This window comes from Sus scrofa, chromosome 1 (assembly GCF_000003025.6).
Source record: "Sus scrofa isolate TJ Tabasco breed Duroc chromosome 1, Sscrofa11.1, whole genome shotgun sequence".
NCBI lineage: Eukaryota > Metazoa > Chordata > Mammalia > Artiodactyla > Suidae > Sus > Sus scrofa.
In genome coordinates this window covers 180,635,479-180,662,594 of record NC_010443.5, presented here as the reverse complement: position 1 = coordinate 180,662,594, position 27,116 = coordinate 180,635,479, and the positions used below count along the sequence as shown (strand labels likewise).

The following is a 27,116-nucleotide window of genomic DNA, read 5'->3' as shown; positions in this document are numbered from 1 at the left end:
TTCTGCAGTACCTTAAGGAATGATGGTAGTTTTAGTTTTTCTTTTGATGCTTATAATGCATTGCTGTTGGTTTCAAATAATGTTCTGGTCATTTCCATTGAACTCTATCTTAGCGTTCTTTACAAAATCATGAGGCTATAAAATAAAGCGCTTCTCATATTCTTTTACATAAAATCATGAGACTTGAATATTACATATTTTATTAAGGATAAAGCCTTCATTCATCATGTTTTCAAACCCCAGTGGAGTATTTGAGATTCAGTGTAAACCTACTGGAGTATCTACCTTCAGAAAGAACAAGAAAAGAGAAGTCAGTGAATAAAGGCTCACATGGACTTGTTTGCCTATATGATAGCTAACACTCTAAGCAGTGTTCCTGAAGCTGTAGCCATGAGCCACAGGGTACATTTCTTATGTGGCACCCAGCAGACAATGAATGTTAGTCTCTTCCTTCTCCCTGTAGTTTAAAGGGAGATGAGGTATCTTTATTCAAAATGAAGCATGGGAAATACAGCTTACATGTCAAAACATTATAACCAGAGCAAAAATTACCAATTAGGGAACTTATATTGAAAATACTTTCTTTTTCATTTTAGAGAACTATAATCTTAAATAGGAGAAAAGCAGTCTGCCCTACCTAGCTCCCAACTGTGAAACCAACGTATTTATGATTCATTACAATTTATTCCTGTTACTTTCTCCATGAATTGTACTTGGATGTGCTTGGCCTGATATTCGTCATAAAACTTGGTGGGCACTCAGGCCCTGGCCCTTAGATGCTTGTGTTGTCTACAGAATCCAAAGGCCTGGAACACCATGGTCCTGAAAAACATAGCCGCCGCAGGGAAATTCTCCAGTGACCGAACAATTAAGGAGTACGCCCGGGACATCTGGAACATGGAGCCTTCCGACCTAAAGATTTCCCTGTCCAGTGAACCCAGCGGTGGGGTGCACAAAGCCAATGGAAAGTAAGTTGTAAAATTCCTCCTAGAAAAAATAGCGTCTTAATGGATTTGAACATTTTTACAACATTCTTTGATTTTGTTTCACTTTTGTTAGCTAAAAATCCAGTCAAGTATCCTGGGAATTGGGAGGGAAAATGTATGACTATGTTAGGGCAAAAGTGTCTATTTCCAAAGACTACATGAGTGCCCAATCTTACTATTTTATAGCAGACTGAGTGGCATTCTACGACTTTCCCCAATGCTATTAGGAAAGCTAGAAAACAGCTGGGAGCTTTTTAATGCCATTTAGATTAAGTAAACTGAAATACAAATTATTTAATTACATTGGAGCCCCTTTCTTATACTGCTGTCTAGGTCCAAATCAAAGACCATCTTATCTACAAATGTCCCCAGAATGTTTGGTAACTATACATTTTTAGATGGGATCCAATCTTTACCAAATTCTGATTCTCCACAGTGACGTTTCAGTACTTTTCACAAAGTAAACTCTGATAGGCTAAACGAGAATGTTCTATAATGCCCAGCATCCCTGCTGTCCCTTACTAAAATGGCAGTGACCTGTGGAAATGTCAGTGACTGCAGCTCACCCAGGCAGCGCAGTACAATTTTTATGTAAAAAATACACATCACAGATGATGTTTGGACCAAGTCTTCACCCTCCGCAGCTCTCACACCTCATGCCCACTGCTGGCTCAGGAAATCTCTGTAGAAAAAGAACCTACATGAGCTCATGTGCTTTTTCCACCTCACCGTCTAAGTAAGCCAGAGCAGGTCCCACAGCATTTAGCAAAGCATCTCTTACCTCACAGTTTTTAACAGTATGGGGCTCTTACAAAGGAAGTTGTGTTGGAAGCCAGGAGGAAAGATCACCATCTTCACCCTCTCTTTGTTCCTATATGCATTGTGTGCAATTTCATAGAGCTGCAAGGTGCAGAAAGACAAAGACTCAAAGTTGTAATTGAAGCTGTAGCTTTTTCAGTCTAATTTTCCTGAAAGGGTACAGAAACAGCGGACTTAAGGAGTTAGTTCCATTAAGTCCAGAGATACGGACATTCTCTGTATCCCCAAGTGGCTGCCTCCACAATCAAGGAGCTGACAGCTGCACAGCTCAGTTCATGGAACAGTGACAAGACCTTATCCTCCCCAATTGTATTGGGGCAAGGAGTTGCAGTGGACCCCTCAATTTGTTTAAAAGAAAAGAAACTGCATCCCTATTTTTAGAGCCACTGCAGGCGAGGCTGCATGGAGGTCCCCAGAGCAGCCTGGGATCTTTCTACACTTGGAGATTCACAGACCCCAGAGGAGGAACCAGAATCCTCCACAAACACTCCTATGGGCTGAATGGCCTAGCACACTGATGTTTATTATCTACACCAGGCGGGCACGGTGAGACAGGGCTGCAGAGAATCCCTTACAATGTCAGAGACCCTTCTTTAGTCTCTAATCAAAGTTTGGCTGAATGAAAACATGATGAAATAGGTTTAGTATATTTCCATTAGCCATTGAGCTGAGTTTACCTTTTTTCCACATTCCAAAGGCACTGTTTTGTCATTCTCTCCATGTATGATGAGAAGGGGTGAAGACAGGAATTTAACACTAGGAACAATTGGAAGAAAAGCATTCAGCTCAAAAATTGTATGTTGAGAGTCCTCCTCTTCTAAGTTAAAGTTTTAGCAAAACATGAAGTTTTCCCAAAATATAAGCATGCTCCTTCTATCCCTCCCAGGAATAACAACTTCATATATAATAAGCTTCATATAATGACTTTTTTTTTCCTCCAGGCAAGATTCTTCTATTTACTTACACAATTTAATTAGGTATTTAATTTAATATACTCCTATGTAATTTTCAAAAATAAAGGAAAAAAAACACTGAATTTGTACAGAATTAAAAAGAACCTCATCTTTTTCCTTATTCTACCTTATTTAATAATGTCTAGACAGCTGTAATTAAAAGACTATAAAAGAAAACAAAATAACTCAAAACCCCAAAGTAACAAGAACTACCATGGTATCAAAGGGAACTCTTTGAAGTAGTTTATTTATGCTTCCCCATAAACGGACAGGATAGACATGGGATTAATGGGTTCAGTTAGCTTTCTGGTCAGCCTCTTACTTGATAATTCAAAAAGGCTATGACATGAAGAATAACTAATAAATAGTACTTCCCTGTCCCCTCCCAAATTCTGATACCATTCATCTCTGCCATCGTGACTCGCTGTTATTCCTGTTATTCCTAGATCCCTCGAGTGTGTTGAAATAGAAAAAATACTGACAACAACTGCCTTTTTGCAGGTACTCTAAGATTCTCCGACTGTGAAAGGCTTGCTTGTCAATTCTAGTCATTGGACTTGCTCTTGGGTTAGTTGGCTGGATGGTGGATGGATTTTGTTACATGGAGAATAAGGCCTAGAAGGCAGGAATTCTCCCAAGGAATGCTAGGCAAGACCCACCTTTAAAAGGTCTTAATACACCCTAAGCCTACAACTTCCTTTATAGCTTCAGAGAAAGTACTGAATTGGTAAAGTCACTGAGTTAGACATAAGGATAATTTGTAGACACCTTACCTCCAATCCTAGTGCCCATCTAAGAATTCTCATCTACCCATTCAGATTTCTCATCTACCCATTCAATGAATTCCATGATAATTACCCCCTAGGAACCTATAGATATAGTAATAATGGACATCTTGACATCATTGACTTACTTTTCATCATTAGGGAAGACTATTTTGTCTCTCCTCAGGGCATCCATAACCTCATGTAAAAATCCTGGAAGTTTCCGGTAAATCTATTTTTAAAAAGGAAAAGAATTAAAACATGGCCTATAACTATGTCATTTGTTATAGATTCCCACTATGAACTGTAGTAATATAGAAAGTAGTGTCTTTCTAAATATAATAAACTTTTTTTGAAAATACAGCGTTAAGGTTTTAAAAGTAATTCATATCATTGTAGGGAATTTGTAAAATACAAAAAGAAAGAGGAGGGGAGTTTCCATCGTGGCTCAGTGGTTAACGAATCTGACTAGTAACCACAAGGTTTCGAGTTCAATCCCTGGCCTCGCTCAGTGGGTTATGGATCCAGTGTTGCCGTGAGCTGTGGTGTAGGTTGCAGACGAGGCTTGGATCCCGCATTGCTGTAGCTGTGGCATAGGCTGGCGGCTACAGCTCCAGTTGGACCCCTAGCCTAGGAACCTCTATATGGCGTGGGTGCGGCCCTAGATAAGACGAAAAAAAGACAAAAAAAAAAAAATGGAAGAAGAAACAAATCACACATAAACTCACCATCCATAGATAATCAGTCACTTAACATTTTGTGGTTTTTACTTATCTTTTTTAAAATTATAAATAGCACCAACTAACTTGTTTCTTCACTCATAAAGGAACAATGATATGCGTACTCTAAAAATTCTACAGCAAAGTGTAGAATAAGTAGAATAGGATTTTCTGATTATTTAGAAATTCTGATAAAGTATGCAATACATAGATAATTGGTTTTGAAGGATTTGACCAGTATAAACTTTATTGAATATAATGTAATATTGTAGTGTTTTAAAAGGGCATTTTAGATTCTAACAATGACCACAGGACTCTCAATATAATAATTATCATTCTAAACATACTTAAGTTCCACTGTAATGGCAAATTCCAGTAAATAGAATGATAGCTAAATCAGCTCTTATCTTAAGTAGATAGGTAAATTAGTTTAAATGCCCTAAAAACATATTTCAACTGAAAATGAGGAAAAGACAGAAACTCTAAGCAATACTGCACCTTCCTCAGACTTTAAACCCTGCCTCCAAAGTTCATCCCAAGTCCATTCATTTCTGGAGTTCCCATTGTGGCTCAGTGGTAACGAACCTGACTAGGCTCCAAGTCCATTCATTTCTCTCCTTTTACACTAACTACCCAGCCTAACCCACTCTTCATCTCTTGCTTGGGTTATGCCAACAATCCCAAGGGGCTTCTTGTTCCACCCTCACTCTGCTATAATCGAGTTCCCACAAGGAAACCATAGTGATCATTTTTAACATGCAACCCTCATCATATCATGCTTTTGCTTCACATCCTCCAAAGGCACATGGATTAAACCCAAATGTCACCTTGTCCATCCAGGGGTGCCCCTCCAGACTATCCCTTCAGCCCAGACCATAGCCAGGGGCTCCTAAGGACCTCCCTGCTTCCTCTCTGCTAGAATTATACCAGATAAATATTCTTAAAATACCAGTTACCTGAAATTTGCTACAAAGCTTCGCCAGTGGAACACTATCTTTAAAAAAAATAAACAAAAAACTTTCAACTTGGCAGCAAGTCCATCTACATTTGGCCACAGTGTTTCATTCTAAAGCTTTGCACTTTCAGTCTGTCTGCTCGGAATTAAAAATATAGGACTGGGTCCTATTTCCTCTTTATAAGGTGTGTGGCAGTTGGGCAAGCCTCCCTTTCCTTCTGTTCTCAGTGGAGTCAGTGATGCCAAACTCAGAAGTGCTGTGAGGCTTTTAAAGGATTGCAAATGTGAAAGATCTCATATGGAAGCCCTCTATGACTCTCAGGTATTTTATAACACATAAACGCCTGTGCTGGCCAGGTGCCTTGGCTCACGTTCTCCCCTCCTGTTCTCCCTCACTTTTAATAAAGGAGCTTAGATCCTATCTCCCTATAAGTCTTCACTGATCACACCTGCACATAAGACCTTCCCTTCCCTGAATTCTCCCTACCCTCAAGTTACTTGTTCTGGGCTTCCCCTAAACCTGGCTTAGTCTGTTTTATAACAAAAACAAAAACAAAATGGAGGGAAGGAACATGCATTTGCTGAGTGCTCACTAGCAGCTGGGTACTTTCCATGGATTATTTTTCTTAATTTAGACTTTACAACAGTCCTACGCAGTATCAACCTCATTACAAAAAATAGGAAAAACACAAGGGAAATCTTTTACCAAGGTCATGATTAATTAGTGGCAGAGGCCAAATCTGAATCCAAATCCAAATCTGTCCAGCTTCACAGCCCATGCTCCTTTTCCACTATGCCACACTGCCTTCCTACTATGAGTAATGAAATTGATTCCAAAGTGATATGTGGAAACCTGTCATTACATAATATTTCTCATTAAATTCCTATCTCCCCAATTAGACAGGAAACTTCTTGAGGGTTAGGACCTATTTACCTTTTACTACATCCATGTCTTACACTTTCTTATTACATAGTAATGTTCAGAGTTATGGCACTCCACTGATAATAAAAATAGCTAATGGCCATTGAGCGCTTACTCTGTATCAGGCACCATTTTACGTGCTTTTCATATGTGAATTTATTTAATTATCAAAACAATCTTGAATAGGTGTAATTACCCCCATTTTACGGAAGAAGGATTAAAAACAACTAGTCCAAGGTTATACAGCTATTAAGTGACACCCCTGGAGAAAAAAATCAGAAAGTCTGACATCAGAGCCATGGTTCTTAAAGAAAATACTTTAAAAATCTTTCTGTGAAGGTGTCAGAGATCTACCAAGGCAGTGAGGTCTTGAGTGGTCAAGATCTTAGAGAGAAGGGAAGCCCAGAGAGATGAGCCTGACTGTCAACACCACTTTTCTCCTTGAGACACAGCTGCCAAGTCAGAAGAAAGCCAGAAAGTAGAGTTAAAAGAATACAGAACAGATGACACAAATAGAAGACATAGTAAGAGAGTAAATTTAAGCCTAAGTAATATCATAATTACATTTAATGTAAACAGACTGAATACCTCAATTAACCAAGTTTGTCATTTTGGAAAAGAAATTAAAACTGTACTATGTGCTGCTTATAAAAGATAAATATTAACTATAAGAATTCAGAAAAGTTTAAAGTCAAGGAATAGAAAGCGATATATCATGCAAACATTACTGAAAACAAAGGTATATTAATATTGAACAAAGCTGACTTTATGTTAAGAAGCATTATTAATCATAAAAGGGGATATTTCATGATTAAAAATATTAGTTCACATGGAAGGTATAAAATTACATTATTATTAGATGTATGTTCCTAATAATATAACTTTAAAAAACTAAAGGAAAAATTGACTAAACTAGAAATAAACAATTCCACAACCATGATGAGATACTTCAATCTTGAGTAACTGATAAAACAATCAGTCAAAAATAGCAGTTAGGATATAGGAGAATTATACAATATGATTAATAATTTGACCTAATTGACTTATATAGAACACTACACCAAACAAAACGGAACACATTGTTTTCAAGCATGTGGAATATTTACTAAAACTGACCATATGTCAGAACAAAAAACAAATCTGAACAAATTTCAAAAAACTGAAATCATACAGAGGTTATTCTCAGATCATAGTAGAATTGAGTTAGAAATCAATGACAAACATAATCAAATTTCCAAATGTATAGAAATTATGAAATATACTTCTAAATAACTATAGGTGAAGGAAGTCACAATATAAAATATTTTGAACTGAACAATAATTAAAATACATTTCAAACTTGTGGGATGCAACTGAAGTATTGCCTAAGTGGAATATGCCTTAATGCATAAATTAGAAAAGATGAAATACTGAAAATAAATTATCCAAGTATCATCTCAAGAAATTTTTTTTTTTTTTTGTCTTTTTGCCTTTTCTAGGGCCGCTTCCTGCGGTATATGAAGGTTCCCAGGCTAGGGGTCTAATTGGAGCTGTAGCCACCGGCCTACGCCAGAGCCACAGCAACAGGGGATCTGAGCCACGCCTGCAACCTACACCACAGCTCACGGCAACACCAAATCCTTAACCCACTGAGCGAGGCCAGGGATCAAACCTGCAACCTCATGGTTCCTAGTTGGATTTGTTAACCACTTTGCCATGACAGGAACTCCCCTCAAGAAATATTTTAAATAGCAAATTAAATAGAAGAAAATGAATGATAAAGGCAGTACCAGGAATTAATAAAATAATTTATAATGTAGATAATCAACAAAATCTAAGCTGAAATGAGTAATAAATTAACTCTAGCTGTAAGCATTTACTGCTCCCCTTCTCCTTGCTCTTGGATGACAAAAGCCATTACTCCTGGAAAGTTATGCCACCTGCACTGCCAACTCTGGGGATGGCAGAAATCACTCTCATTGACTCAAAGCTTACAGTCCCACATGGATCCGGCCACAGCTAGACTACCTGAAGTCTCATCTTATTCTGCTCTTTCCCCTTCCCTATCCTCCAACCTTGATTCAAACGACCTTGCAAGGTTTTTCTGAAGAATGCTTTCTCAGTAAATCATACACACCAAATCCCTGAGTTGAGTTCTGCTTCTAGAAGAACCTGACCTAAAACTGAGATTAAGAAAACCTCAATCAATCCATCAATCAATCAAAATAAACTTGTAGATACCATGTTCACGAACTGGAAGATTCAGTATTAGAAAGATATCTATTCCTCCAAATTAATCTGTAAACCCAATGCAATCTCAGTCAAAATTTCAGGAAGTTTTTTGTAGAAATTAACAAGAATATTCCAAAATGTTTGTCAAAATGCAAAGGATCAAGAATAGGCAAGATAGTCTAGAATAAAAAGGAGAAAGCTACTATAGCCAGATATAAAGCTATAGTAGTATTCATATGAGAATTGTAATATTCAAATGAGAATGGACAGATGAGGGCGAGAAATGAGAATCTACCAAGAGATTCAGATACATGTAATCAGCAGATATATGTACAAACACTGGCACTGCAGAGTAGTCAGGAAGGTCTCGTAATGAGTCAACTGGGTATCCCTATGAACGTCAACCTCTTAAATATACAAAAATCCTTACCTATGGGGTATGACTCTAAATGTAAAAGGTAGAACAGCATTTCCAGAAGATAGTATAGAAGAGTATCTTCATGGGTATGCAGAGGTTTTGTTTGTTTGTTTGTTTTGTTTTAAACAGGACACTTTTATTACAAGTAATAATTATAAAAAATTGGTAGATTGGCTCATTTTAAACTTAGAAACATCTCTTCATCATAAGAAACCACAAAAGGAGTAAAAAGGCAAAACAAAAGAGTAGAACATACATGCAATACAAGTAATTTTCTTTTCTTTTTTTTTTTTTTCCTAGGGCCTCTCCCGCAGCATATGGAGTTCCCAGGCTAGGGGTCTAATCGGAGCTGTAGCCTGTAGCCACCGGCCTGCATCAGAGCCACAGGATCCGAGCCGTGCCTGCAACCTATACCACAGCTCACAGCAACTCTGGATCGTTAACCCACTGAGCAAGGCCAGGGATCAAACCTGCAACCTCATGGTTCCTAGTCGGATGCGTTAACCACTGTGCCACAACGGGAACTCCTATACAAGTAATTTTCTAATGACTCATTCCATGAAGAACTCTGACACAAAGAAAGACAACTCAATTCAAAAATGAGCAAAATATCCAGGCGTAGTCCCCCATGGTGGGTAGGGGAAAAGAAAAAGAAAAAAAAGAGCAAAAGACATGAAAAAGTATCTGCAAGACATGGTATCTAAATAACTAACAAACATATGGGAAAAAAACACCCAGGTTCCTTCGCCATCAGGGAAGTGCAAATTAAAGCCACAGTGATATAAATATGAGAGCAAGGATGTAAAGCAGTTGGAACTCTCATACACAATAGGTGGGAGAGTAAAGCAATAAAGTCACCTAGGAAAACTGCCTGGGACCTTACCTATTAAAGGCAAACTTTAGTACATCTTACTATCCTATGCAGCATCCACTCCTAGGATATGCTCCAGTGAATGTGTACACGTTTACAGAATATGTGTTCAAGGACATTCACAGCAACAGTATTATTAATTACCCCAAACTTAAAGCAGCTCAAATGTTCATAAACAATAGGTCAGTAAATTGTAGTATATTTATACAATGAAAATGATCAAACTACAGCTATACATCATGGATAAAATCCCACAAATATATATTGTCTAAAAAATGGAATATAGGGAGTTGCCATTGTGATGCATGGAAACAAATCCAACTAGTATCCATGAGAATGCAGGTTCGATCCCTGGTCTTGCTCAGTGGGTCAGGAATCCAGCATTGCCATGAGCCATGGTATAGGTCACAGACATGGCTCAGATCCTGAGTTGCTGTGGCTGTGGCGTAGGCCGGGTGCTGTAGCTCTGGGAACTTCCATATGCTGCATATGGAGCCCTAAAAAGCTAAAAAAAACCCAAAAAAAACAAAAACAAAAAAAGGAATATATATAAGGTATAAAGTTTAAAAACAAAATTATATTGCTTAGAGATGCACACAGGAGTGGTAACCCTACAAAGAAAAGCATGAATATAATTACCATAAATTTCAGGCTAGGGCTTACATATAAGTTGAGGCTTACTGTATTGGGAAGTGTTAGAGAGGAGACTTCAAGGGTGCTAGTGGTGCTAATTTCTTGACTTGATTGTTGGTTACATGTAGGTTCAGTTTATAACTCTATTAAATTACAGATTTCCCTATTATGTTAAATTTCTAAATCAAAATTTCAAAAGTAAATATAAAGATTGTATTTGAATTGTAACATGCCTACAAGCTATTGGATTTATTACTAATTACTAAGAGTATTCTAATAGATGATGGCTATTTTAAAATTAATATTTAGGAGTTCTGGTTTTGACTCAGCGGTAATAAACCCAACTAGTATCCATGAAGATGTGGGTTCAATCCCTGGCCTCACTCAAAGCAAAAACAAAAATAATAATAATATTTCGATGTCTAAAGCCAAGTTTTTTATTAAATCTTAAATTACTCAGCATTCAGGTTTTGTTGTTGTTGTTGTTGTTTTGCTTTTTATGGCCACTCCTGCAGCATGTGCAAGTTCCCAGGCCAGAAGTCAAATCAGAGATACAGCTACCAGCCTACAATGCCAAATCCTTAACCCACTGAGCAAGGCCAGGGATCGAAACCACATCCTCGTGGATACTAGTCGGGTTTGTTACCACTTAGTTACAATGAAAACTCCCAGCATTCAGTATTTCAGATTGTAGAGGGGATTCTTGTATTGAGTTGGAGCTTGAATAGTGCAGGCACTTTCAAGATTATGTCATTCTGGTGAACTAGCTATCCCAGGAAGTAATGACCTACCTTTTGCTGAAATATTTAAGTGAATTCCAGAAATCTTTATGAGGATTTATTGTACAAACAATTCCAAAAGTAGGCAGTTGGATTAAAGTACCCTTATGATGCCTTCCAACATTAAGCAACAGTTTAAAAATCTGAGTCATTTGTTCCCTCTAAGAATCTGAAAGTCTCTAAGTCTCTCTTTCCCTTTCTCTCTTTCTCTTTCCCCTTCTCTCTCTCAGTGGCTAACATTTATATTGAGGTATGATTATAAGCAACTGAGCATGAGACATGGAATGAAATTATAGAATTAGGATAATCTACACAACGGATTAAAAACTTCATCTCGACACTCAATTCTTTATACTTTATCTTCTTGGAAAAGGTTGTCTTCTCTTTATGGATGCTGTCTTAAACCATTTGGCAGCTTCCTTGAATTCTCTAGAGATTTTCTTATCATGAAATAATGAAAGCTATATGGTTGACATTCATAGGGCTAAAAACGATGTGTAAGAAATTTATTTTCACTTTAAATAGGAATGATAAACAAACCTAAATCAATTCTATCTATTAAAAAAGTATATAAGAAGTACAGTTTAGTTAATGGGGAGAAGAAAAAAACTCTGGCCCTTAATAAGCTACTCAAACTATTAGAAGAAAATTAAAAGACTACAAAATCCAAAAGCCACTGTGCCCCATCCCCTTTGGTTAATAACCTGTCTCAGTTGGCTAATAACCTGTCTCAAGTTACAATAACTTAGAAATATATAAAAGTAGTTAAGAAAAGGAATATGGTTAATAAACATAAGTGTGTGGAAACAGCTTACACTTGTGAAAATGAATCAGAGACTCACCTTTAACAAGGGATAATTGATAGTTGCAACCCACACGTTGGTAAATGGAGCTTCCAGGATAATAGCATCAACTGGGAATCCTTGAAAATAATTTTGAAAACATAACTGCCCTATCATATCTAAGTACTCTTCCCTAAATAAGGGATCCTCAAGTCTTGTACATGAACTACCTGTATCAAAATCCCTTGTGATTCTTATTAATAATGCAAATTCATGACCCCATACCAGACTTGAGTCAGAAGTCAGGATCTCAGGGGAGTTCAAGTGTGAGAATGCTTTTTTTTTTTTTTTTTTTTTTTTTTGGTCTTTTTAGGGCTGCACCCGCAGCATATGGAGGTTCCCAGGCTAGAGGTCTAATCGGAGATGTAGCTGCCAGCCTATACTACAGCCATAGCAACACCAGATCCGAGCCATGTCTGCGAACTACACCACAGCTCATGGCAATGCTGGATCCTTAACCCAGTGAGCAAGGCCAGGGATTGAACACGCAACCTCATGGTTCCTAGTCTGATTTGTTTTCTCGGAGCCATGATGGGAACTCCTGAGAATGCATTTTTAACTAGGTTGTTTTGGTCAACACTCCCTCTGAGAACAAAAGATCAAAATATTGGAGTTACTCTATATGGACTTTAACTTGTTGAAAATAAGAAATGGTAAAATAGTCAAATATTTGTTAAAATTTTAATATTATATAAAATTTTGTATTACTTAATGAACTGTATATAACATAGAGCACAAAGAGAAAGATGTCTGGAAGACCTAGAACACTAAAGACATACAGGACATGGAAACAGATATAAAAAATACACATATAATTACAGTCCCAGAGAAAGAGAAGAGAAAGAATGAAGCAAGTATAACATCTGAAGTTATAATGACCAACAGTTTTCCAAAATCAATGAATGTTTAGCCATAGTTAAGATGTGCTCTGAACCCCAAGAAGGCTAAGTACTAAGAACACCTAGGAAAATCAGATTTAAAAGGCTGAAAGAGACAAGAAGAAAAATCTCAGAAATAACCAAAAGAAAAGGTAAACATTATCTTCAAAGAAGCAACAGTAAGACTAGCAGCTGACTTCCTAATAAAACAATGAAAGCCAGAACAAAGTAGATGACGTCTTCAAAATCCTGAGATAAAATTACTGCCACTCTAGAACTCTATGTCCAGTGAAAAGATCTTTCAGAAATGAAGATGAAATAAAGACATTTTCAGACCAAAACTGAGAGAATTCTTCACCAATAGACAGGCAGAAGAAAAATCCCAGATGGAAAAACAGAGCTGCTGGAAGTTATAAAGAGCAAAGAAAAGGGTAAATCTAAATATTGACTTTATAACTTAGAATAATGTTTTATGGAGTATGTTATATGGAGAAAACTAAAATACATGGTCACAAGAGTTCATAAGTTGGGGAAGTAAATGGAGTTAAAATGTTCTAAGATCACTGCATTATCCAGGAAGTGAAGTATTAACTTAGGTGAGAATTTCATTCAGATAATACAGCATTGTCAACACTGAAGGAGGTGTGCACAGAGAGCCATGAGAGCTTAGAGTAGCATTGAAATGATGTTTTATTTCCATAAGTAATTAAGATCATGTATAGCAGGTGACACACTTTAAAATGTTTATGTAACTCAGCCTGACCTCTATTGCCAAGTAAAGTTTAACATATAAGGAGAGGCTATAAGCTTTTAATGCACTTCAAAATCACCTGGTCCTCTTCTCAGGCATTCTTATTCATAAAAACAGCTAGTATCCAGGACACCTGTGTTTACAACAAACACCCACAGCAGATTATGATGAGGGCAGTTCTCAGAACACTTTGAGAAACACTGACATAAATATTATGGAAGAAGGACTGCAGAAAGCAAGTCCTGCTTATTATTTCATAACGTATTATTTTCCTCTTCTGTAATCCAAATTACTCTTGATAGTATCACTTGACAGTCACAGTGAGGGCTCTTTCAAGTAATTTTAACTTTTCCTTAGTATTTTATTTTCATAGCCCTAAAAAAGCAGCTATCATTTTATATTAAATAGAAAAAAATTTTGGTGTACTATCAGGAACTGCCTAAAGATGGGGTGCACTAGGTACCTCTGTTCAGAGTGCACAGTAGTAGTCTCTTGACTATTTTTATTTTCCCATCTCAAGCCAAGAAATCATACCGTGTAAGAATTTTGTCATACCTTTCTCTTCTAGAACTTTTGCAGCATTTGTTGCAACTCTGTAAAGCAGTGAAAATTAGTACATATGTGAAGCAGTGATTTAGCAGTCAAGTAAACAGTACAAAAGGCAACATCCAGTATGAAACTCTGGATGAAAACTCTGGACCCTCAAATGGCCATAGACACAAAATTTCACACAGGATTTCAAGGGGTTCCACTGGCCCTAAACAAAAATCCTTTTATTTAAAACTCTCAAGGAGAATTCTAAGAATGGACTTCAGTGCCGTACACAACCATAGAACTAAACTTTCCCTTGTGTTACACACAAACACACTGAGGTGGCAAGGTAACTAGCCACTTGTGGGATATGAGAGAAAATAGAGGAGTCCCTGTCTCCTGGCTCAGAGGTCCTCCCACCACTCACTGCTGCCTATGATATGACACTAATGCCCCAAGGACCCACTAAGGACCCATCTTCAGATCCCACTTACCCTGTACCCAGAGAGTGGCCCCAGAGACACACAGGGGTGGTACCACTTCTTGCCTTGGTCCACTCATAGACACAAATAGCATCTGCAGTCAGTCCCTCCTCTGTGGGCTTACCCGTTGAGTCCCCGAATCCTAGCAGCAAGGAAAGGCAAACACAGTATCACTGCCTCCAAAATGAGGAACATCAGAAGCCTCCTACTTACTGAAAAATCTTTGTACTCTTAACACGTACCTCTGTAGTCAACAGACAAAACATGAAAACCACCATCACTCAGCACCTAGATGACAAAAAAGCTGTTATCATTTTGACTAGATGTAAACAGAAAAGATAGTATCATCTCCAACACTTCCATAATCCTGGATGTGAATGTTTAATAGTTCTGAAACCTGGTGTTTGACTTCAAACTTGAGAAGGTCAGACTCAAAGGGAAAGAAGGAAAGCAGCATGGCAGAGCAGGATCATACAGCCTGAGTCACACCCTGTCTCTACAGCTCACCAGCTGTGTGACCTTAGGCAAGCCACTTAACATTAGTAAATATTATTCTGAGAAATGAGAAATAGTATCTTCAGGATTATTGAAAGATTGCATGAGATGACTATTAAAGTATCTTGGCACATAGTAAATGTCTTTTTTTTTTTAGTAATTCCTTGAAGGATAAGACCTCTACACAGAGTTGTAGTAGAAGCAATCAAATAATGGGAGGATATTTATATGAAGTATGAACAGATAAAGAGTTAGTATTGATCAAAAATGAAGAGATCGCTCTAGCATATGCAACCACTGCCACACCCTGAACAGATACATGAGAAAAGAATAGAAAAACATAATTTTTTTATGGCCGCTCCCACAGCATATGGAAGTTCCCAGGCCGGGGACTGGATCTGAGCTGCAGCTGAGGCAACGCTGAATCCTTTAACCTACTGCACTGGGCTGGGGATCAAACCCGAGCCTCTGTGTCAACCTGAGCCACTGTAGTCAGTTTCTTTAGCCCACGGCACCACAGCAGGAACTCCGAAAAAAACATAATTTTAAATGAAATAAAATACAATGATAGATGAAGTGAGATTAAAGGGTATAAAAAATGTACTTATAGGCACTTTTAGGGCCATGCCCTTGGCATATGAAGTTCCAAAGCTAGGGGATGAATTAGAGCTACAACTGCTGGACTTTGCCACAGCAACGTGGTAACTGAGCCACATCTGTGACCTACATCACAGCTCATGGCAATGCCGGATCCTTAACCCACTGTGCAAGGCCAGGGATTGAACATGTATCCTCATGGATCCTAGTAAAGTTTGTAACCTAATGAGCCACAATGGGAACTCCCAGGAAGAACACTTTAATAATAAAGACTTAACTTTTAAAAGAAATAGCCTATCCAGAGGAGGAAATGAAGGGCTAAGGAAGTTTGGTCAGGCTGGGAAGTGATGACTGTGGCATGTGGAATCCAGAATCTGCCTGGAGGAAGAAGGCTTATCATAGCATCGCCACGCCTCCCAATTACCACAAGGATGATATGGCTGCTTTTCATACCTATACCTACAACTCTTCTTTCTGTGCACATAGGAGACATACAATTCAGCTTTGCCAAGAGTGGGAGGGAAAAATAATATATGTTCTCATGGACATCAGCTTCACATCATCTCCCATGGAAAGTACAAAGAGGGGGGTTCAGGGTAGAAAGCAAATGTAAAAATTACTAGACATCATCACCCCAGGCAAAACTGCACCCAACCCACCACTACCCAGCAGTGATGAGAGAGGAGAGGGGTAGTCAGAAGGGGAGGTGATGGAGGTGATGGGCCGCTGGGCCCCACTAGTGCTATTCAGTCAGGAAAGGATTCTGGGGTGGGAGCTGGCTTGTGGGAGGAGAGAGCCAGTCCTGGGTCAATAACTGACAAGCAGCCAGGTCAGCTGACCAGAGTGTGGGAGAGGATAAACACCACCACTAGCCCAGGAGAGTGCTCAGGAGATAACTTTGCTGAGGGCTGAGGAAGCACTTACACTGTAGCTCATAGGAGAATAAATGGAGACATGAAACTGGTGCCTTGAGGCCCCTTCAGACATACCTTTACTAGCTCAAGTCTATGAGAAGCTGCCCTGTAGAGAAGGTTAGAAACAAAAGAGCAAGAATTAGGAATTATGACAAATTCAACAGAAATCATAGTCATGCTGCTGGCATCTGATCTCAGACATTTCTTTTTCAGATTAGACAAGTAAGGAAGAGGAAGGGCAATGCTTCTCGGTGCCTGCGTCAAGGTGACTGACCCTCTGCTCCCACTGCTGCTGTCCTCCCCGAAGTGTGCGCCCACTGCCCGGATCGCTAGCGCTTATCAACATAAGCATCCCATGACCTGCTGACAATCCATCTCCTTTCTCTTCTACACATAAAATCTATTTCTAAGAATGCTTCTAGGAGCTGAAGGAAAATAAGTTCCAGAGAGTGCCTTTTCAGAAGGTATGATACAATCAAGTTCGTTAAGATCTGCGTGTACCCTGTCCACTCTGCTGGGAGGTTCAAGGTGAACTGAAGGACAGAGACTCGCAGCCCTGGAGGTACAAGAAGGCTCCCCCCCCAAAAAAAAATAACTGTTTAGTCGCCTCTCTACTAACCACACAGAAGGGAGACAAAGATGATTCAAAAGGCAGAGAATTCTCTAAAAACCATCTGAATTTTGTCTTAGAGTCAGGTTTCTTAAAACTCAGTGGATCATGGAGCCCTTTGAACATGTAATTAAAGCTATAGAGCCATTTCCCAGAAAAATGTATCCACTCTTCACATTTTGTGTACAGCTTTAGTTTGGGAGTTCATGGTCCCTCTGGGGCTTCTATGGATCCCAAGTCTAGAACCACTGTTTTCCTCACGGTTTCCTGTGACTTCTCATTGGGCTTCCTTCCAGCTCAGTACTGCTAAGAAGAGCAAGCTGAGAGTTCTGGGCAGGGTGCAGCTGACTGTGGGTATCTGAGGGCAACAGCAGATTGACGCCAAGGGGAGCCATGAATATGTGACCCACGCAAGCCTTTAAATAAGTGCACTGTAGTACTATGCCCAAGTTTACACAATCGGAACAATGTTAAACAATGTTGAAAATACTGAATTTCAGAGGAAATCTCCGTAAATGCGACTTTGAAACATACACCTTGAGCAAACGGAAGTTGTAAGAAAGCCATCGTCTGACAGAAAAAGACAGTGAGTAAAAGAGACAGAGGCAAGGGGGCCAAGGGACAGAATCCAGTGCTCGTCACTTGGTTTGAAGTGTCCTCCCAGACACAGAGCCGTCTGTGGGTCTCTGAGGCACGCTGCCCCTCCCCCATGCTGAGCGCCACAGTCACAGCTGACACTCATCACCCACCATAATGACCCAGGCCCACGGATGGCCTGGCAGCACATCAAAGGAGAGCTAGACTTCCAGGAGGCGCTCTTTGTTACAAAGCAGGGTTGGGACCACAGGAGAGCAGGCTGAGGTGTCAGTATTCCAGACCAAAATCAGTCAGATGGTCCCTAGTACCTGTGATCAGAATTCCAGGTGATCTCTCCTAGGGAGTCCATATTTTGACTAATATCTCCATGTAGTTTTGTGAGAAAACAACTGATGTGGATAGAAATTGCTCTTCCTTTACCACATACCTCATGCCTGCTCCCTATCCAGTCGTTCACGGGTTCAGTCCATCATTTCCGACACTCTTTAGGAGTAAAGGAACCACTCCCCTCTTTGAAATCAATATCCAGATTTTGGAAGTTAGTCTCCCTTTCAGTTAAGGGTCCACATTATTCTACACATAGAATATATAGGTTTTTTTTTTTAAAAAAAGCGAAGACTATTGCCAGAACATCCTCAAATTTCAACAAAGGAAAAAAAATTAAGTGGGGGTATTCTTAATAGAGTTAAAAACTGAGCTCTGTTTTTCAGTTCCCCACAAGACTGAAATGCTCTCTTGAGCTATTTAAAAAAAAAAAAAAAATCCAAGAAAGGCACTGACCTGTGTTGTGCACTGCCATGAAGATAAACAATAATTGGGTTGCCATCACGCAGGGCTGCTTCATACCAGCAACGGCTCTTCCCCTTAGCATCTTCCCCCCGGCAGCTGGGAACGGTGTGCCTGAAGAGCAAGGAAAGGCTTTAGCCAACATGGACAGAGAGAAAAAATCCTCTAGCGTCACCAAAGTCTGAAACCTCCATATATCAATCAGATAACATATTTATATGTTTATATATTAATTACTAGAATATATAACCAATTATATTATATCGAAATATTAAACATACTTGTATATTTATATATAAATATTTATCTGAGTAATATATGCACATGGTAAAAATTAAATTGTAATACCACAAATGTCTTACAATGAAAATCATTACTGCCCCCGCCCCACCCAGAAATAACCCTTTTTAACCATTTACTCTTTTAGTTCTTCTGACTCCTACGCCGATTATTCTTCCAAGACTGCAGTTCCTAGGTGTAGTTTATTAAAATGCAGTCTGTTGGGTGGAAACAAGTAAAAGGTAATAGATATATGCCACTTGCTACCGGTTTGGCTGTAGCAACAAGTAGGAAATAAAGAGCAATCAGTTTGGGTAGGAAAAAGGACCTGAACATGAAACTAAGCTATTCTACTCAAGAAATCCACTGACCTCGTGATTTTAAACACCTATCTAATGTCCAGTTCCTCCCCCTTGTTAGATCAAAAAGTGAACCCTGATAACACAAACACTGCCATATTAAACTTCACCTGGGGACTTGGAGAATTGGCCACGTAATGATAAATCTTCAGCCTCTCAATCAAGTAGAAGCAGAAAGCCTGACATCAAACACCAAGCCCTTTGCGCTGAGAGGATATGCATCACTGCCAGCTAGATAAGTCAGTCATGAGCATAGCTGACTCACCAAACCAAGGACTGATGGGGCAAGAGCAGAGAATAATATTTTCCAATTCCAACACTATTTGTGGAACTGTAACTTGCAGAATAAGAAGAAGTTACATGAACCCATATTGGCTCCTAAACATTCTGTGACCACATGTTTAAACTAAGGGAGGTAAAATGTAAAACAGGGCACTGGAAAACTGGAAGCCAAGAACATGTAGGCTAACAAAACAGAAGAAAATATTGAAATTAACATAGCAAAAAAGACAATAGGATACTCATGACCTTGTTGGGCAAAGATTTATAGAGTGCCTTCCCTATACTAAGCAATGAAAACCCACCAACAAAGTCCCTCACCTGTGAAGTTACTGCCTCATAGACAAACATTAATCAAATGATTGAACAATCATTTTTCAATTGCAGTGGGAATAAATGCCATTAAGGACAGGCACAGGTTGAATTAATATATGCCTAAAGTGGCGGATGAGGAAAGGCTCCCCTGAAACCTACCATTTAAACTGAGACCTGGGGGCACAGTCTTTAAGGCATTAGCTTGCTGTGGCCTCCTTTGCCTGGCAAAGCAGTGAAGCTGCCTTTCTCTCCTTCACCCAAAACCCTGTTTCATGTTTCTATTTGGCAACGGGGACAGAGGCCGAGTTTCAGCAATATATGTATGACTGGGTCACTTTGCTACAGCAGAAACTGGCACAACATTTTAAATCAACTATAATTTTTAAAAAATATTTTAAAATTCTGGATAATTTAGAAGTAAATTTATTTATAAAAAGATAAGATAATGGCGAGAGTTCCCAGCAGGTTAAGGATCTGGTGTTGTCACTGAAGCAGCTCAGATCACTGCTGTGGGGTAGGCTCAATCCCTGGCCCAGGAACTTGTGGCAGGCAAGGCACAAAATAAAAATAAAAAATAAATAAACTGAGACCCCCAAAGATGGGTAGGCAGTTAGGCAAAAGGAGGGCACAGAAGGAGCAGAGAGAGAGAAAAAGGTTGCCGACAGAGTGTGGCTTCTGTGCACAGCAGCCAGTCGGCCCAGAGCAGAGTGAGAAGGGGAGGTAGGGGAGGGGCAGGCCAGGCCCCTCAGGCCTGAAGAAAGACCCAAGGCACCTGAAAGACTCTACCCTCCAAAGTAAGACTCCTGAGAGGCAAATCCAAGCAGGTCATACATAAAGACGAAGGATAGGCATGCAGAACAGCTTTCTCCAAGGAACACGGGCCTCTCCACAGGCAGGTAATACAGCACTGCTCATCTTTGCTCTTGTAACATGAAATCCACGTGCACCAAGCCCCCCAGTGTCCAGTCAGTGCACTCACCAGATTCCCAGTATCACCCCAGGTTCAGCTTGGATGTAGAAATTTGCTGTGTGAGGAATCTTTAACTCCGGTTTCTTTAAATCCACAAGAAATGGTGCTTTGACTGGAAAATAGGATTCATTATCAATTCCCAGAATCAAATTCCTTGTCTTTAATTACAATCAAAACCAGTAAGTAGCCTCATGATTAACATGTTTCTGAGTTTCTGCCATGGTGCAGTAGGTTAAGAATCGGACTACAGAGGCTTGGGTCACTGTGGAGGTGTGGGTTCTATCCCCAGCCCTGCACAGTGGGTTAAAGGATCCAGCATTGCCACAGCTGCTGCTCAGATTCAATCCCTTCCCCGGGAACTTCCATGTGCCTCGGGTGTGGCCATGAAAAGAAAAACAAATGTTTCTAAGTTGAAAAGTATTTTATGTTATAAACCACGACTAGCCTCTAAAAGAGTTGCCAAGGGAAAAAAAAAATTTAAAGCTAGATACTAGATTTAAAAATAGGAGCAGTGTCGTAGCCCATAATAGAGTTTATTCAATCCTTATCTGTGTTTCAAGTGAAAGCAAAGGAGATCATTCCTCTAAAACGGTAAGAGGTTCTAGAAGAAGGTAATGAGTATTTCTGCAATAAAAAGTCAAGTGTTACTTTCTGCAATAAAATCAAATCATTAGCCATTAAGCCATGAAATGAGGATCAGCATACACCTGGAGAGGGGCAGGTGAGAGCATCACCTGTGCACTAGAAGGGCTGTGTGTTACACTAACACAGTAGAAAAAACATGGGAAAATAGATTTCTTCTCTCATGTCAACCTCTCTCTCTCTTCCTTCCTCTCTCTCTCTCCCTCGCTCTCCCTTCCTCTCTCTGTCTCTGTCTCTGTCTCTCTCTCTGTCTCTGTCTCTGTCTCTCTCTCTCTCAAGGGATACAGGCAAGAAGAGGAAGTGAAGACACAGAATACAGGAAGCAGTAAATGTCCAGATTAACAGCTAATTTAAAGACTGAGCCCTTGAAGTGAAACACCACCCACAAGTTACATTTTTCTATCTATCCCAACAGTTTACAAGGATTCATCCTAGACCCAAAAGCCAGTATTAAATGTTTCAGACCATTTAAGTCTAGCCACAATTTTATAATGGACATATCTTTTTCACTATGCCATAACTGTAAGGGCAGTGAATTCTTTATTTGGGGGAAAAAATGTAAAGGCGAATTCACAAAAGGTGCATACTTACAAAAGTTAAAAAAAATCAGCATGTCCATAAGAGGAGGGAAAATATGTTCTTTCAATGATTTACTTGTAAAGCTGTCATGTAGAGTGGCAATTTTTCTTCCGAGTGTTGAACAGGAGTGTGGAAAAGATCTATAAGATATTGTGAAGCAAGGTATTCAAAATCAGTCCAAGTTTTGTCTCAGTTTGTTTTTCCTTTTAATGTCCAAATCAAACTTTACAGATTAACACTGGGAATTACAGGTAGGTTGGCACCTAAGCAAAATCCTCTACAGAACTGTATGTAATTAGGGCAGATCCAGGCCTGGCACTAAGGAAGAACCAGGAGAGGAAAGCAGTTAAGTCAGGACCCCCAACCAGCTGCTCAAAAAGCCCAGGTGTGACAGGACAGGAGCAGAGGGGACACCGATGCCCCGAGTCAGATTGGTTTCCTCAGTGTACCCCACAGAAAGCCAAGGCTGGACCCCAAAGTCATTAGGAAACAGGATTCTGACTGTTTAACTGTTGCCATGTTGGTAACCACATCACAATCAGGGCTGTATTATTAGCTATTATTATTAGTCTAAAACAGTGAATGAATAATCGTCAGATGCCCCCTTTTCTGGCTGGGTCTTGGGAAGAAATGAGCCGCTTCTGAGGGCCATCCCTGGTGAGGGGACCATGGGGTGAGGGTGAGGCACAGGGGGGACCTGGAGGTTGGCTACAGCAGGGCTGGGGCCTGGTCAGGGAATGGGACACGGGCACCACCCACATCTTATTTATTCCACTGTTCCCCGTGACAGAAACCATCCAGACCAGGAGCCACCAGCAGACGAGTTATGATCTGTCCATGAGGGCTCACTCAGGCCACCTCTAGCCATGTCTCTCATGAGGGCTGAGTGTCTCCTACCTTTAAGAAATGGGGACACAGAAGGTCAGTGTCACCACCTCCTGCTTCTGGTTTTAATCCACATAATCCATTAAATAAATCCCTTCCCCTATTGGGAACAGTCAATGTGAAGGCTGTCAATGTCATCAAATCGTGAGGTTCCAAAAGGGCTAGAAAGCAGATTTGATTAACTTTTTCCCCTGCCCTGGTCTCTCTGCTAAACCAGAGGCATTTAGAAGATAACTGTTATTACCTATACTTTGCAGATTAGGAAACTGAAAAGTTAAGTTCCCTTCCCAAGGTCACACAGCCAATGAATGGCAGAGCCGAGTGAACCCAGGTCTTTGACCCCAGGCTACCAAAATGATCTCCAGTGAGCTGTCACAGTGAGTTCTTCTTGTCATCTTTGAAGCAAAAATGAGCCCCAGGAACAAGGCTGGGCTCTGGCAAAATTCAACTCTGAGAGAAAGTTGAGAACCTCCTTTTCCCCTTCTGTACCCTGGCCCCTCTTGGGCTCCTTCCTCCCTCCCCTTCTTCCTTCCTGCTCCTGGATCCTCAGAAACCTCATAACAAAGTCGTCAAAGAAACACCTCCAAAAAAGTTCTCCCTCAAGTGTTAATAACTTAAAAATCAAGTACTTATTATACATGTTTGGAAAAGGCATGGAGATAGAAGATAATGAATCTCTGGTGAATTTCCAGCAATTCTGCAGGGAGTGGAAAAGATAAATGTGCTAGCAGTAATGGACAGCTCTTCGAATACATCAGCCACAGGCAACTGCCTACTCGCAAAATCAACAAGAAAGAAAAAAAAGTGATTGTTTCATAATACTTTAAAATAGCCTCCATGAAGCTGGTCAGAAGGAAGGGACATTATTGTTCTGATTTTAGGAATGAGAAATCAAAACCCAGAGATGCCACTTTGAGGCACAGATCAAGCCCTGACGGGCAGAACTGAACACATCTGAATTCTTAGGCTTCCCTCCAGTTGGCTGGCTCCGGCTTTCTTTCTCCTGACTCTCTGAGCTCCCGCTACCCTGCCTGTTAGTCTCCTGCTAATTTACCTTTTGAAGGTAGCAGGGTGCTTGGGAAGCAGAGGCAATAGAGGGAAATATATTTCTGTTTTTAAAGAATAATTCATACAGGACCCATCTCTCAAATAGCTCAAGGCACTTCTGTGAGAAGCGCTGCGGAAAGAGAACAGAGTGACCAGATCCCTCAGAGCATCAGTAATGCACAGCGGCTCCTTTTAACTAGGGGGTTGTCAGTTTGACTTCCCCTAGATCAATAGGGGATCAAAAGTCACCAGTGGCTAATAGACCTTATTTGAGCAGAGCCCAATCCCCACTCATGGCCAGCACATCAAACAGCCACCTTGATGCTTTGGTGTTTTTTAGCATGCCCTTTGATCAGCTGTGGCTGTAACTGCACCACATCCCACAGGGGCCACAGAACTAAATGCATGATTCTTACTGCCAAAACCTGGTGGCGCCTGAGCTGCTACAGGGCGAATCATTCCTGCTTCATGCTCAGAGGTACCAGCTTTGGGAAACTCAACTCTGCCCACATTTGGCAAGACAACGATCTCAAGTATTAAGACATGCTGCACATCCAGCTTACCTGCCTCTTCATCCAAACAACATGTCCTGATTACCAAGCACCAAGTTAGCCCGTGTACCCCTTTCTTCTTTCCTCCCAACCAAATCACCCCTTTCCTTCACATCCACTCACATGTCCCTTCTTTGTCAAATCCTCTTAGACAGATTTTCCCACAGTGATGCTTCCTCTCTTTCCACACCTCCCACTAATTGTAATCAGGGCCTCGATTTGACACAACTGTTTTCTAATTGTTTTCCCACTATTAGCCCTGTCTTCCCAATGATAGGAATCATATAGCACATAATGCCGCTCTTTCATTCCATTCTGCCTAGCACAGGGCTGAGCTTCATAATTATTCACTGAATGACAGGCTGAGAACAGAAAGAAAAGTGTATTTTTTCTTAAGGGTGAAGGAAGCAAGACTTATTGGTAGCTTTGGAGGACAGGGGAAGGACTTCCTTTTCTTTTTTGAATTACAGTTAAAAATGAATCAGTGTGAGCCCAAGAGCAGGAGGCTTGCCTGTTTTATTCATGGTCATGTGCCCAGGGTCTAGACTCCTGTCTGATATGTAGTGGAGGACCAGTACTGTGGAGAGAATGGATAAGATTATCAGCCTTCTCATGGGGATTTTCTAAGCACTATCTAGAAATGTAAAGACTTGGGGTGAAACAGGAAGAAATGAAGAGGAAAATAGCTCTTTGGCTTCCCCAATTTCTTTCCTGAGCATGGTTTCCATTTTTTTTCTAATTCAAAGAAAACCAGTTTTGCAAGTTTTACTCTCCTGGGTTAAGAAGCAACTGCATCTGATGGATAAATAAATAGATCCCCAAGGCATCTAAAAAAAAAAAAAAAAAACCATTGAAAATATCATGATTAAATGTTCTCCCTGAATCTCACAATGGACCCAGGGCTACAGGCAGTTCAGGCCGCAGAGAGCCCTCCATGAATGTTTGTTGATCTGAACTAATCTGGCTCCAAGAAACAAAAAGAGTGGGTGCTGGATATTTGCTTGTGCCTCAGCGCAGCCTAAATTAGATCTGTAATTTTCTGTTCAGATGAAGAAAAGCCCAAGTGTTTTATTCTTTCAGGAAGCATCTCTTGATAAGTGTTGTTCAGTAATTAGGGCCAAGGAGGGCTGCTCTCAGCTCCCTGCCCTCAGCTACAGCAGGAAGAGAAGAAATCAGTGTCTGCCTTCATCACTCAGACATTCCAAAGTGAAGTCTCCTGCTTTTGGACATGATTCTTAGACATTTTTGTAATCAGCTAAAATAAACAAAGCAAAACAAAGGAATAGAAAGAAGCGAGGTAAGCAAAACTGTTAATGCCTTTGCACACCAACAGAATGAAACAAGATGCTCAGGAGTCCCTGCTGTGGATCCTCGGCGTCTTGGGAGCTCTGAGACATAGGTTCAGTCCCAGGCCAGGTGCAGTGTTAAGGATCTGGGTGTAGGTGGCAATTGCAGCTTGGATCTGATCCCTGGCCCAGGACTCTGGGTGCCGAGGAACAGCCAAAACAAAACAAAACAAGATGCCCAGTCTCTTGGCTTCAGTGCAAACAAGACAGGCAGTACCTGCCGGTCGATTCAGGTAGTCTAGATTACTGCTCAAGGCAAGGATGCATGGAAGGAAGGAAATAACCTGCTGACCTAGACATTTCAGATTTAGAGGATGTGAGACTTGTCACAGGCAATGCCAAGTTATGGTTTCAATGTTCATGTTTCACCCCTCATCTTTCCTTTTCCATCTACACAGATAGGCCCTTGACCTAACAGAATGCCATCCAAGACTACACCACCAATTATTATTACCATTATTAGTAGTATTTTTGAAAAATCTGTCCTACTGTTTGTAAAACGTCAAGGCAGATAAGAGATTGGTATAGGAACTCTAACCATATTTCCGGAATTTCTATTCAGGAGCCCCAAAGGGTTACAGGTTCCTGAAAAATCAAACGCTCGAATCTCCCTCCTAGGGATTGGAGACTGAGCATACAGCCGTGCAAGAGCTCTGGGGGTCTCCCAACCCCCCTAGTGCTCCGCCTCTAGCCCCGCATCACCCTCTGGCGGTGCCCTCCCTGCCGCATCAGGGGTAGCCAGAGCCGGTGGCTCGCACTCACCGCAGGTTCCTGGCCACCATATCCCACCACGCGGCCACGCAGCCCTGCTCATCAGTCTCCATTCTGCGCCGCATCGAGATCCGAGGCCGCAGGCATCGGCACCCAGGAGCCGCCTCAGCAGCCCGGAGTCGCGCCCAGCCAGCCCTCCTCCCACTGGGGCGGCGACTGGGGTCAGTGGGGCGGCGGGGGCGGGGGGCGTCAGACCCAGGGCTGGGAGGGGCGCGGCCTGGTTGGGTTGCCCTCCAGCACCCCCTGCTACACCACACGCAGTGGTGTGTGATAGAAACAAGCTCCTCACACATCCTCGCACATAAATTTATTTTTGATTTCATTTTATACATGTCTGTGTGGATGTGCGCCCCTGTGCATGGAGTAAAATATATTTCTTACTGTGACAATGATAGGGATGGAGTAGGCACAGCTCCACGCCATAGAAGTCCCAATAAAGGATTATAGATAGAGAAGGAAATTTAGGGAACTTCGGGAGGTAACTGTAAGTTAATTGCTCAAAAAAGCCATCAGAACAAGGCGGGCTTGTTTGACTAGTGGAGGTAGGAGAATTGCCTCAGGTCATTGGTTGGGGGATGGG

General features: G+C 40.7%; 2 protein-coding genes across 3 annotated transcripts in view; one reads left to right on the top strand and one right to left on the bottom strand.

Annotated features, from left to right (window-relative positions):
• The window catches only part of PYGL (glycogen phosphorylase L), a 58,276-nt gene extending 41,530 nt beyond the window's left edge, over positions 1 to 16,746 (top strand). The window contains 2 exon segments of the mRNA NM_001123172.1: positions 796 to 968; positions 16,734 to 16,746. Of these exon segments, the coding sequence (NP_001116644.1) occupies positions 796 to 968; positions 16,734 to 16,746 (186 nt within the window).
• ABHD12B (abhydrolase domain containing 12B) lies at positions 163 to 27,116 on the bottom strand. Of its 2 annotated transcripts, none has more exons than XM_003121809.5 (13): positions 26,528 to 27,116; positions 21,949 to 22,076; positions 20,725 to 20,827; positions 18,508 to 18,627; positions 16,596 to 16,626; positions 14,757 to 14,802; positions 14,527 to 14,656; positions 14,057 to 14,094; positions 11,873 to 11,952; positions 3,672 to 3,754; positions 2,483 to 2,561; positions 1,768 to 1,886; positions 163 to 1,668 (listed from the first exon to the last, which is right to left on the bottom strand). In XM_003121809.5, exons 1-13 carry the CDS (start codon positions 26,866 to 26,868, stop codon positions 1,641 to 1,643), a joined length of 1,326 nt encoding a protein of 441 aa, XP_003121857.2. In that variant the 5' UTR covers positions 26,869 to 27,116; the 3' UTR covers positions 163 to 1,640. The 2 variants fall into 2 exon arrangements, with proteins under 2 accessions (XP_003121857.2, XP_020957413.1); XM_021101754.1 differs by lacking the exon at positions 26,528 to 27,116 and adding an exon at positions 24,432 to 24,520.